Here is a 13,021-nt window from a genome sequence, read left to right as displayed (position 1 = left end):
TCCACTTCCCATCCAGCTCTCTGTTTATGGCCTGAGAAAGCAGTGGAGGACGACCTAAGTCCTTGGGACCCTGTACCTATGTGAGAGACACAGAAGAGGCTCCTGACTTCACATCAGCTCTGGTTGTTGTGGCCATGTAGGGAGTGAACCAGTGGATGGAAGACTTTTTTTTTTAATCTCTCCTCCTCTCTGTGAATCTGCCTTTCAAAAAAAAAGATTTTTTTTAAAAGAGTATAAAAATTACTGTCTCAACATTTTCAAGTATAGAGTTCAAGAGTATTGTGTTTTTAGCACTGTGGAGAGTTCTAGAATTTTCTCATCTTGCCATTTGAAACTCTGTACCCACCCAATAACAATTCCTTCTTTCCCTATCTCTTCAGCCCCAGTAACAACCACTGTATTATCTTTTTCTATGAAGTCTATTACTTATATGCTTCATATAACTAGAACCATGTAGAAGTATTTGTTTTTATTTTGAAAGCATTCAATTAAGCCTGTTTTATTTATTTAAAAAATATTAATTTGTTCTTGGGCCACTGCACCCATGTGGGAGACCCAGAGAAGCTTTTGGCTCTTGGCTTCGGATTCGCTTAGATCCAGACATTGTGTCATTGGGGGAATGGATGGAAGATCTTTTTCTCTGTGTCTTTCCTTCTCTCTGTAATCTGCCTTTCAAATAAAAATAAATAAATCTTTTAAAATATATATTTATCTTATTGGTTTGTAAGGTAAGGTTTACACAGAGACTGATCTTTCATCTGCTGTTTCACACCCCAAATGGCCACAACAACCAGGCCCAAACCAGGAACCCATTCAGTCCCAGCTGCTCTGCTTCCCGTTCACCTCTCTGCCAGTGTACCTGGGAAGGCAGCAGAGGATTGCCCTGCCACCTCCATGGGAGACCAGAACGGAGCTCCTGGTTCCTGGCTTCAGGCTGGCCCAGCCTCAGCTGTTGTGGCCATCTGGATGGAAGAATGGAAGACTCTCTCTCTCCATCTCTCTCAGAACCACTCTATCTTTAAAATAGATAAATCTGTCATTCTTTATTTTTTAGGATATACTTATTTTCATTTGAAAGACAATAAATAGATAAATCTTTTAAAAATTTATTTTTGCACAGTTTCAGATTTACAGATACTGAGAAGATAGTACAGCAACCTCCCATATACCCACAGTTAAGTTTTCCGAGTAATTATTCAAGATTTGCATTTTGAAAGACAGAGTGATAAGGACAGAGAGAGGCGTATTTTAGTGTAGATCATTTGCTAAGCTTATCAATCAACCAGTATTGGTGCATCATTAACTAAAATCAATAGTTTATTCATAATTTTAAAGTGTTGCTTAATGTCCATTTTCTGGTCTAGAACCTCATTCAGGATATTAAATAATTAGTCATTTTGTTTTCTTAGTCTGCTCTTGCCTAGGACAATTTCTCAGATTTTTTTTTTTTTTTTTTTTTGCGTGTGTGTTCCTGATGACCTTGGTAGTTTGTGGAGTACTGGTCAGTTATAGGATGCTTCTGTGAGGGCCCTAGTTTTATTTTTCCTCTCCCAAAATTATGCTTAAAAAGCACCATTTCCACCATTGTCTTCAGTCTTTCTTGACAGCTCCCCTCTTGCAGTTGCAGGTTTCCATCATTAATAAATCTTGTTAGGGCCCAGCGCGGTGGGCTAGTGGCTAAAGTCCTCACCTTGAACGCGCCCAGATCCCATATGGGTGCCGGTTCTAATCCTGGCCTCTCCACTTCTCATCCAGCTCCCTGCTTGTGGCCTGGGAAAGCAGTCAAGGATGGCCCAAAGCCATGGGACCCTGCACCCGCATGGGAGACCTGGAGGAAGCTCCTGGCTCTTAGCTTCAGATTGGTTCAGCTCCTGCCGTTCAGTCACTTGGGGAATCATCAGACAGAAGAGCTTCTTCTCTGTCTCGCCTCCTCTCTGTATATCTGACTTTGCAATAAAAATAAGTAAATCTTTAAAATATATATATAGTAAATAAAAAATATACACTTATCAAATAATCCAGCCATCCTAAGTAAAACAAATTTTCCACACAATTTCAATAAGTAAATAAATTAATTAATTAAATCTTGTTTGGTTTACTGAAATTGTCTGCATGAAAATTCTTCTTTCGTGTGAGACAAGCACTGAGGTGGCCTTCGTGCTTTCCTGTGAAATGCTCAACAACACTATCTTCATAATTTATAGCAACTGATGTTGCCTTGAGCTGTAGTCGTCATCAGTTCCAACACTATGGCATTATCTCTCTTCCCTCCCTCCACTTCCCATATTGTAGTCTTATAAACAATCCACTAGTCATATCCCATATTTAAAGAGTGGGGAGTTGGGCCCAGCACGGTAGCCCTACAGCTAATGTCCTCACCTTGCACACACCAGGATCACATATAGGCACTGGTTCTAACCTTGGCTGTCCTGTTTCCCAGCCTGCTCCCTGCTTGTGGCCTGGGAAAGCAGTCAAGAATGGCCCAAGGTCTTGGGGCCCTGCACCCACATGGGAGATCCAGAGGTGGCTCTTGGCTCAGGGCTACTGGCTTTGGATTGGCTCAGTTCCGGCTGTTGTGGCTGCTTGGGGAGTGAATCATTGGACGGAGGATCTTTCTCTCTGTTCTCCTCTCTGTGTATCTAACTTTCCAATAAAAATAAAATAAATCTTTTTTTAAAAGTGCTCTAAAAAAAAAAGTGGGGAGTTATGCATCTCTTGTTTATGGTATACACATCTATGTGTGTATACATCTACAAAGTTTTGATTTATTGAAGAGATATTGAGCACTCACACCTGCCAGTGCTTTTCTCAAATGCCTGTAGTGAGCTGGGCTGGGCCAGAGGCCAGGCAGAAGCCAGGAACACAATCCATGTCACCTATGTGGGTGGGAGGAACCTAGTTACTGGAGCCATCAGCACTGCCTCCGAGGTGCTGCACTGGCAGGAAACTGGAGCCCAGAACTGAACCTGGGTACTCCAATGTGGGAAGCTGGTATCTGCAACCACTAAGGTAAATGCCCACAGCCGAGTTATTAATTAATTAATTTTAACAAAGAGAGCCTTTTGAAAGATTATTTGAGGGGCAAGGAAGTGGTATAGTAGGCTAAGCCTCTGTCTGCAGTCAGCATCCCATATGCAGACCAGTTTGTGTCCCACTGCTTACTTTTGATTCCCCTCCCTGCTTATAGCTTGGGAAAGCAACAAAAGATGGCCCAAGTTCTTGGGCCCCTACACCCATGAAGGAGGCCTGGAAGAAGCTTCTGGCTTTGGACTGGCCCATCTCTGGCTGTTGAGGCCATGTGGGGAGTACAACAGCAGATGGAAAATCTTTCTCCTCTGTCCATAACTCTGCCTTTCCAGTAAGAATAAATAAGCGTTAAGATTTAAAAACCCTCAAATTTTCAAAAAAAGATGATTTGAGAGGCAGAGAATAAGAGACCTCAGACTGGCCAGTTCACTCCTCTAACATCCTGAGGCTGGGACTTCCAAGGCAGTCCAGGTCTCCCCAGTGGGTGGCAGGGACCCAACCAAGTGGGCCGTAACTTTGTCCCTGGGGTCTGCTCCAGGAGGATGCTGGACTCCAGGCACTCTGGAGTGGGATGTGAGCTGTTTCAACTTCACAGCTAGGTCAGCCGGCAGCTTCCCGGGGTTATTTCACAGCACAAAACAAGTTTCTAGCTGTTTGCATCACAGCAGTAATGCACTCCCAGCCTGAGACCAAAGGTGGATAAACAGCCCACACCGGCCAGCCGCCTGGAACCTCACTTTCCTGTCTCTAAAATGGGTGTTCCAAGTTCCTGCTCCCCTCCCCTCCACTACCTACCCCCTCTCCCCGGTAATGCAGTTTCGGTGGTCTCTGGTTGTCATTGTCAACTTCCTGTACCAACCTTACGGTGCCCAGCCTGCCCCCACCCCGGGGCGGGGCCAGGGGCACTTCCGCTGGCCCCAGGGAGCCGCACGTGGCAGGCTGCGCCGCAGCTAGGTAGCGACGTGTAGGACATGATGAGCCTCTGCTCGGGGCCCAGGCCCCCAGCCTCCAAATCCCCGGCGCCACCAACCCGGACGAACGGGCAGAACGTGAGTGCGCGGGCGGGCGGCATGGCGCAGTCCCCCTCCTCCGACGCAGGGTCTTCCTTTGCTGCCTTCTAGGGTCTCTTGCCTCTCTCTGTCCCCGGGGCGCGCCTTTCGCCACGGGTGCGCAGCGTCGCGTTCCCTCTAACTGACGCGGCGCAGTCTGTCCCCGAAGCGGTGGCCACCCGCCTGTCGGGATCCGGTCATGCTGTGTCTCTGCACGACCTTCCTGTCCTCTAGGCCCTTTTCCTTGCCTGTTCTTCGTCTTCCTCTCCACTCTGTGTTTATTGTACTGCCTCTCTGTGCTTCCGCTCTCACTCCTCTGGCTTGGTGAAATCCATGGCTTTTCTCTGAGCCGCCCCCTCCTTGTCTAGCCAGTCCACCCCGTCCCCCACCTCGCTCCCGCCTCATACCCTGTCCATCCTCTCGCTGCCCTGTCCCTGGTCTGGATCCTGTCTTGCTGCTCACTTGCCCCCACCTTCCCACCCCTGGGTTTGGGCAAGGGGAGGATCTAAAAAGGCTGGGCGCGCTCCAGGAACGGACAGCTCTAATTTCTCCCGATCTCAGTAATCCTGAAGGCTTGGAGGGAGGGAAAGCAGATCCAGCGCTCAAGAACATGTGGCTGTTTCCACTAGGGCTGTAGTAATGGCGTTTTTGTTAGTGACAAAGCCTTTTTTTTTTTTTTTTAAGTTTATTTATTTGAAAGGCAGAGTTAAAGATCTTGAATCCTTTGGTTCACTCCCACATGAGTGTCAAGTGCCCAAATACGTAGACCATCTTCTGCTGCTCTCCCAGGTGCATTGGCAAGGAGCTGGATTAAATCCCCAGTGGCAGGGATTCAAACCTGAGCTCTCATACGGGAGGCTGACTTGGCAACCTGCGGCTGACCATTACACCACAACAGTGGCCTCTGACTGAGTTACCTCGGGGTGCTTGGGTACTCTAAGGTGCTGGGTTAAGTGACTGAATGGATTGCCAGGCAAGCTACTGCAGGGAGCCTGCGGTGAGCTCCAGGTAGGGGAAGGTTGACCTCTATCAGATTTCCGTGAGCTCCTGTTAATCAGTGTGTGCCTTCTCTGCTGCAGACCGCTGTGGGCGACCCCACTGTCCTGCTCAGCTCTTCTAGTAAGTTAATGGAGACACTGTTGAACCAGCAGACTCATTTTCACCGGGATCCAGCCTGCTCTGATGGGGGAAGGGGAGCAGCAGGTAGTTCTGGCGGTTGATCACTAGAGGGCCTTGTAAACTTGAGTAAGGAGTTTAGGGCTAATCTGGAAGGCGACCAAGTTAGGGATCAGAACAGTTTCTCTGGATCTTTCTGCGAGGTCACTGAGAGGGAATAGTGAGCTGTGGAACCCACCAGGCAAATAAAATTGGTCAGATATGATGACTCTGTGTGTGTGTCTAGGGATAGCTGGTGTGTGTGTGTTTCTAGGGACAGCACGGGTTGTGTGCATGTGTGAGTGTGTGTGTAGGGACAGCTGGTGTATGTGTGTGCCATGGACAGCTGGTGTGTGTGTGTCTAGGGACAGCAGGGGTTGTGTGTGTGTATGTGTGAGTGTGTGTGTAGGGACAGCTGTGTGTGTGTCTAGAGACAGCTGGTGTGTGTGTGTGTATGTGTGTGTGTGCGCACCAGGGACAGCTGGTGTATGTATGCATGTGCGTGTGTGTAGGCTGAGCGGGGACAGCAGCATGCATGATGACTGAGACAGCGAGGATTGTGGGTTGCAGAGAGGTCTTGAGGGAGATTGGCTTATCTGAATGGAGCTGTCCTTCCGTCAGCTCACCAGAGGGTGGCCTGAAGACCTGTATGAATGTTTGGGGGGTGTGTAGGGAGCCATAGACAACTGAGTGAGAATAGGACCTGCTTCATCCTTGTAGTTGGTACTAGCCTGGTACCCAGCAGAAGCTCCTGAAGGCCACACCTTCCCCATCCCCTACCCACGGGACATTCCCACTCAGGAATGCTTTGAGTAGGGGGCCAGAAGTAAGGGTAGGAAAGAGGTGTGGATAAGTCTGTCTGCTACAAACACATTTACAATATTCTCAAAAGAGATGAGAGGGCTACTATTTGCTAAGAGATTGGGCGTTTATGGTGGGAAGAAAAGGAAGGAAAAGAGGGACAGGATTTAGAAGTTTGAGAGCAGAGCTGAAGTCTTGTTTGATAAAGGGCTGAAGATGCCAGTGCAGAAAGGTAGGTTGGCTTAGTTTTTTTATTTGTTTGGCCAGGAGCCAGTGGGCTAGGCCACTGCGCCCGGCCCCTGGTATGTTTGTTTTTTAAGATTTATTTTTATCAGGGGTCTGGGGCAATGGTTTGATTGTTAATCCCCCTCCTTCAAGCACCAGGATCTCATGTAGGTGCTGGTTCATATCCTGGCTGTTCCAGCTCTCACCCAGCTCCCTGCATGTGGCCTGGGAAAGCAGTAAAAGATGGCCTAAGTGTTTTTGTTCCTGCCACTCAAGTGGGAAACCTGAAAGAAGCTCCTGGCTGTCATGGCCATCTGAGGAGTAAACCAGCGGATGGAAGATCTGTCTCTCCTCTTTCTCTTGTTCTTTTTTTTAGCATCTATTTGAAAGGCAAAGTTACAGAGAGAGGGAGAGACAGACAGATTACGTCTCTGCTAGCTCATTCCCCAAATGACTGCCACGGCAAGGGCTGAACCAGGCTATAGTCATGACCCCAAGTATTCAAGCCATCTTCTGCTGGATTTCAGATGGAGGATCCAAGATTTGGACTGGGAGGCCAGTGTCGGGGGTGTAGGTAGCAACCTAACCCACTGTGCTACAATGTGGGTTCCAGAAAGCTAGTTGCAGAAGCATCTGGAAACCAGTTTCAGAAGCAAACTTGAAGTGATTGCATTCATTACACTTTCGGAGCTGGAGTGATTTAGAGTTCTCTTGGTCTATTTTGCCTTTCCCCTCATCCCCTAATTTCATAAATGAATTGAGCTTAAGCCCAGAGCAGGAAAGTGCACTGCTCAAAGCTAACTAATGGCAGTGGTGGGTGGTAGAGGGGTGGTGTGTGCACGTGGTGTTGGAGTCGGACTGGTAGGAGTCTGACCCCAGCTCTGCCTCATCACCCTCTCAGCTGTGTCACTCTTGTCTCTGTACTCTCCTCACCTGTGTTCTGTAGGTACACTCAGAGGGCCTGTGAGCTGTCAGTGGTGGTGTACACTGGTTCATTTAAGGGTTAACATCTGCACACTCACACTGAACTTCCCACTTTACGAAGATGACCTCAGAGTTAACCAAACAGCCCTGCCCTGGGTCCTTGAGATGAAAGGGAGAAAGAAGAGACCATCGATTCTGGGCTTTATTTTTTTCTCAGCTATATTATTTGACTGCTGTCAGAAGTGTCCTGTCCTCGGCCTTGACCCTTCTTGGTGGAAGTGTTCTCCAGAGGAGCTGTTGCCATGGCAACTCCAGTCTCAGCAGTTTGGTTGCCTTTGGCATTCTTCATTCCGGTACATTAATCTTAAGGTTGGGGTTCAGTGCAGAGTGAGGGCTCTCTTCAGTCAGGCTGAGGGACATTCTGGAGCTCTGACACAATCCCTTGCTCTTCAGTGACTTGTGGCAGAGTTTGCACTTGTCCTGTGCCGTAGCAGCCGTCACACCCCTGGCCAACTCCTCACAGCCTGCAGCACACATCCACGGGAAGGTCCGGCCACTTTTACATCTTGCCACCTATGGAATCAAGCTGTTTGTCTTCCTCTTCCCTGGGAGCTCCATGAACTCTGGGGCCCCTTCACCTGTTTAGCTCAAGGCTTGCATGGAATACACTGTTGGTACATTTTGTTGAATGAATCACTCAGGAAATGGAGAGTAGGTGTTTTTATGTATTTAATCTTGTTTATTTGAAAGGCAGACAGAGGTCTCCCATCAACTGGTTTACTTCCCAGTATCTGGGGCAGGGCTAGGCTGATGCCAGGAGTCTTAAACCCAGTCTGGGTGGTAGGGTCAGCCACTAAGCCACCTGAGCAATCATCTGCTGCCATTTAGGGTGTGTATTAGTAGAAAGCTGGACTCGAGAGCAGAGCTGGGACTCAAGCCTAGGCCTTCCCACATGAGATGTGGGCTTCCCAAGAGGCATCCTACCGGCTGCATCAAATGCTTATGCGCAGTGGAAGCATTGGAAAGCTGGAGGTAGTTTATGCAATGACCTGAGGCTTGAGCTTTGGAGTAGAAGGACCTACATTCAAGTCCTGACAAGCTTCCTTAATAGCTGGTAGATCTTAGGCATGCTACTTCACTGCCTTTAGTTTCACTTTCTTCTCCCAAGCAATCAGGATCTAACCTATTCTACATAGAGGTGAAGATTAAGTTGGGCAATGTATTTAAAGCACTGCACATGAGGCCAGGATTATCCTGTAGTGAGTTAAACCACTGTCTGCAATTCTGGCATATCATGTCACTAGTGCTGCTTTGAGTCCCAGTGCATCTGTTTCTGAACCAGCTTCCTGCTGGTGTATCCTGGGAAAGCATCAGAAGATGACCCAAATACTCAGACCCCTGCCATCCAGGTAGCACACTCTGATGAAGTTCAAGGAACCTAACTTTGACCTGGCCCAGCCCCAGCTTTGTGCCTATTTTGGATGTAGAAAATGAAAATACCTCTCACTCATGCTCTCGCTCTACAATTCTCTTTCAAATAAATTAATATAAATCTTTGGGGTACATCAGGTTAAGCCACCACCTGCAGTGCTGGCATACCAGATCAGTACTCCTTTGAGTCCTGGCTGTTCCACTTTTGATCCAGTTCCCTGCTAACACACCTGGGAATGTGGTGGGAAATGGCCCAAGTACTTGGGTCCCTTTATCCACGTGAGATCTGGGTGGAATTCCTGGCTCCTTTCTTCAGCTTGGTCAAGCCCTGGTGTTATGGCCATCTGGGGCGTGAGCCTGTGGACGGGAGATCTGTCTGTCTGTCTCTCCCCCTGTTTTTGAAACTGACTTTTATTCATTTTTCTTCTAATGTATTTTCTTTTTAGCTTTATAACTGCCTTTCAAGTAAATAAATAAATCTTTAGAAATAAATCAGAAGAAAATTTCTTTTAGTAAAGCAACTACAACATGGTTGCTAGACTGAGGGCAAGAATATGTCCTGGTTGTATCCCAGGTTTCCAATGAAATAGACATGCAGGTATCTTTGTAAGTTGCTGAAGAAGTTGGTACATACTTCCTGTGTGACACACCTTTTATGATCTTTGGTATTTTTGATGGGTCTGTGTAGTAGCACTTTGTTTTCTCCAAATGCTGCCCAATTTACTATCTGTTTCTGTGAGCCTCACTAATTGACCAGTGGGCACAGCACACTAATCTTACTGGGATCTGTAGTGGGCAGCCCAGGGTCTGGCATGAAAATTTGTTGAAATGCTAAAATTAACTTACATTTGCACTCTTCTTTACAGTTTACCAAGCTAAAGTTACCACATTTTCATTACCAAACATTCCTTTTATTATTTAAGCCCCATTGACCCATATTTTGAAGAATATCTAGGGCCCAGTGCAATAGCTCGATTAGTTAATCCTCCCCCTTCAGGTGCCAGGATCTTATATGGTCACCAGTTTGTGTCCCAGCTATTTCACTTCCCTGCTTGTGGCCTGGGAAAGCAGTCAAGCACGGCCAAAAGCCTTGGGACCCTGCACCTGTGTGGAAGACCCAGCAGAAGCTCTTGGCTTCAGATTGGTTCTGCTCTGGCCATTGCGGCCACTTTGGGAGTGAACCAGCAGATGGAAGATCTTTCTCTGTCTCTCTTCTCTGTAGATGGGCCCTTCCAATAAAAAAATAAATAATCTTTAAAAAAAAAAGAAAAGAAAAACAGCTATTTTCCAATGAAAACAGGTTTTTAAATTCATATATTTTATTCTAGGGGCAAAGACACACCTGGAGAAAAAAGGGAGCTTCTGTCTGCTAGTTTAGTTCCCAGATGCCCACTAGAGCCACAGTGGGGCCAGGCTGGAGCTGGGAGCTAGGAGCTCAGTTTAGGTCTCCCCCCAGGGTAGCAGTGACTCAGCTGCTGGAGCCGGCACCTCCTGCCTCCCAGAGTATGCGTTAGTAGAAAGGCTGAGCAAGGAGCAGAGCCAGCACTCAACCTAGGCAGCACAGCAGGCAATGCAAGCTGCCCGACATCAAACACCTACTCCAAATTCCAGTTTTTAATACATCAAGAGCATGTCAGCTTCTAATCAGAAAGCTTTCTTTAAAAAAATATATAGGGCCTGGCGGCGTGGCCTAGCGGCTAAAGTCCTCGCCTTGAACGCCCCGGGATCCCATATGGGCGCTGGTTCTAATCCCGGCAGCTCCACTTCCCATCCAGCTCCCTGCTTGTGGCCTGGGAAAGCAGTCGAGGACGGCCCAAAGCTTTGGGACCCTGCACCTGCGTGGGAGACCCAGAAGAGGTTCCTGGTTCCCGGCATCGGATCGGCGCACACTGGCCCGTTGCGGCTCACTTGGGGAGTGAAACATCAGATGGAAGATCTTCCTCTCTGTCTCTCCTCCTGTGTGTATATCCGGCTTTCCAATAAAAAAAATAAAATCTTTAAAAAATATATATATATATACTTATATATGTTTAAAAATTGTAGTTAGAGAGAAGAGAGAAATCAATCTTCCGTCCACTTGTTCACTCTCCAAATGCCTGCAGTAGCCAGGGACTAAAGGCAAGAACGCAGAGCTTCTTTGGGGTCTCTTACATGGGTGCAGGGACCCAAGTACTTGGCTCATCCTCTGCTGTTTTCCCAGGTGCATTAGTAAGGATCTGGATAAAAAGTTGAACAGTTGTGTCTCAAACATAGAATGTCAGTGTTGCAAGAAGTGGCTTAACTTACTGTGCCACATTGCCAGCCCCTAGACCTTTTAATTCATGTATCTGAAAGACAAGAGTGACATAAATGGACATCCAAGCATATGCAGAGAGAGAGAGAGAACTTTCATCCTTTGGTTCTGCAAATGGCTGCAACAGCCAGGGCTGGATTGTTCTACATGTGTGGCAGGGCCCAAGTAGTTGGTCATCTTCTGCTGTCTTCCTAGGTGCATTATCAGGCAGTTGGATCTAAAGTGGAATCGCTGGGACTCAAACTGTTACTCTGATATGGGATATTGGTTGCTTTCCCAAGCACATTAGCAGGGAGCTGGATCAAAAGTGGAGCAGTTGTTGGGCCCGGCGGCGTGGCCTAGCGGCTAAAGTCCTCGCCTTGAAAGCCCCGGGATCCCATATGGGTGCCGGTTCTAATCCCAGCCACTCCACTTCCCATCCAGCTCCCTGTTTGTGGCCTGGGAAAGCAGTCAAGGACGGCTCAAGGCTTTGGGACCCTGCGCCCGCGTGGGAGACCCGGAAGAGGTTCCTGGTTCCCAGCTTCTGATCGGCACACACCGGCCATTGCAGTCACTTGGGGAGTGAATCATCGGACGGAAGATCTTCCTCTCTGTCTCTCCTCCTCTCTGTATATCTGACTTTGTAATAAATAAATAAATCTTAAAAAAAAAAAGTGTAGCAGTTGGGACTAGAACCTGCATCCATATGGGATGATGGTGTTATAAGTGACACCTTTTACCTGCGACACCACAGCATCGCCCAGTTGGGATTTCTATAGCAACCTCTACTACTAACTTTTTATGACCTAAATGATATGGTTAAAATGCATCAATATGAGATATTCTTATATCAAAATTAAATCTTTTTTTTTCCTTAAAAATGACACCTGTCTGGAGTTATACAGCACAAACACAACATTGTTGAATAAGATGGGCCTTCCTGAACTGTACGTTGGGTAATTAGGCTGAAAACAAGTCATGAGCTCCATGGAGGTGGCACTGTTGGTTCACTCTGTCTCTTATGTCCACAGATCATTAAAGTTGTGGAGCTAAACGTCGGGGGTCAGTTGTATACCACCACTCTGGACACTCTGAGAAAATTCCCGGACTCCAAGCTGGCAGAGATGTTTTCTGGCTCAGCCCAAGCCTGCAGGGATGCAAAGGGTTGCTTCTTCATTGATCGCCCTGGCACCTATTTTGGACCCATTCTAGACTACCTGCGCAGTGGGCAGCTGCCCACGCAGCACATCTCCAGCGTGTATCGTGAGGCTCAGTTCTATGAGATCAAACCCTTGATCAAGCTCCTGGAAGACACACCACAGATCTTCGGGGAACAGGTGGCTCGACGGCAGTTTCTGCTAAAAGTGCCTAGCTACCGCGAGGACCTAGAGCTCATGGTTCGCCTGGCACGTGCCAGGGCTGTGGCACAACGCTGTTCCGTCATCAAGGTGTGTGTGATGTTCTCTGAACAGCATTCTGCCAAATGTCCAGTGACCCAGGAGGCAGACACAATTGTTATGTTTGCAACTGGGATGATCCAAAAGGATGTGAGTGATCTCATGGACTGTGTGAAGATGGACCTTCAGAACCAGGGGTACCAGGTGTCTTATCACGGCCCCTTCTTCAAGAGTTCATCCTTCTCCAGTCTACCTTCCCCCCTCGACCCGGCCCGTAATTGCTCCTTTGAATTCATATTCACATGGTGGTGACTCCCAGGGCTAGGACTGTTAAGGGCTCTTGTGAGGCCTGTGAAATTAAAAGTTGCATTAAGAGCCATCTTCCTTTAACTTCAAAAACCAGCATGGCACAGTCTGCATGATTTACAGCTTTGTTCCCGAATATTTATCTCCCTCTTTAGGACTTTTCATTTACTGCCACTGACCCCAGTGTACTTTACCCGAACCGCACCACCCCACACACACCTTTGTTTTTGAGAAATATGTATCGGTTCATTTTATTTGGATGTTCAATGACATGCTTGGTGATAATTCTGACTCCGCGGCTTCTGACCCCAGAATTGATCCTGCTGTCACTGGTTGAAGCCTTGAGATTGATTTTTGTAGCCACATTTGTTTCGTTGTCCTCTGAAGTTCTGGTTATAGTTCCCTCTGTTGGACATTCCACCTCTGTTGTAATC

At 47.5% G+C, this 13,021-nt stretch overlaps 1 protein-coding gene across 1 annotated transcript; it reads left to right on the top strand.

Moving 5' to 3' along the window:
- Window positions 1–3,900: 3,900 nt before the first annotated feature.
- Window positions 3,901–12,792, top strand: KCTD14 (potassium channel tetramerization domain containing 14). Its single transcript, XM_058663649.1, has 2 exons — window positions 3,901–4,076; window positions 11,916–12,792. Exons 1-2 carry the CDS (start codon window positions 3,999–4,001, stop codon window positions 12,591–12,593), a joined length of 756 nt encoding a protein of 251 aa, XP_058519632.1. The 5' UTR covers window positions 3,901–3,998; the 3' UTR covers window positions 12,594–12,792.
- The last annotated feature ends 229 nt before the right edge of the window (window positions 12,793–13,021 follow it).

This window comes from Ochotona princeps, chromosome 4 (assembly GCF_030435755.1).
Source record: "Ochotona princeps isolate mOchPri1 chromosome 4, mOchPri1.hap1, whole genome shotgun sequence".
Taxonomy (NCBI): Eukaryota; Metazoa; Chordata; class Mammalia; order Lagomorpha; family Ochotonidae; genus Ochotona; species Ochotona princeps.
This window is presented reverse-complemented; position numbering and strand designations above follow the sequence as displayed.

What these genes read in the sequence shown, in the direction of transcription:
- KCTD14 (XM_058663649.1), top strand. Translation starts at nt 3,999, where the DNA reads ATGATGAGCCTCTGCTCGGGGCCCAGGCCCCCAGCCTCCAAATCCCCG. An exon ending in CCCGGACGAACGGGCAGAAC is followed by an intron (nt 4,077 to 11,915) that starts GTGAGTGCGCGG and finishes TTATGTCCACAG; the next exon opens with ATCATTAAAGTTGTGGAGCT.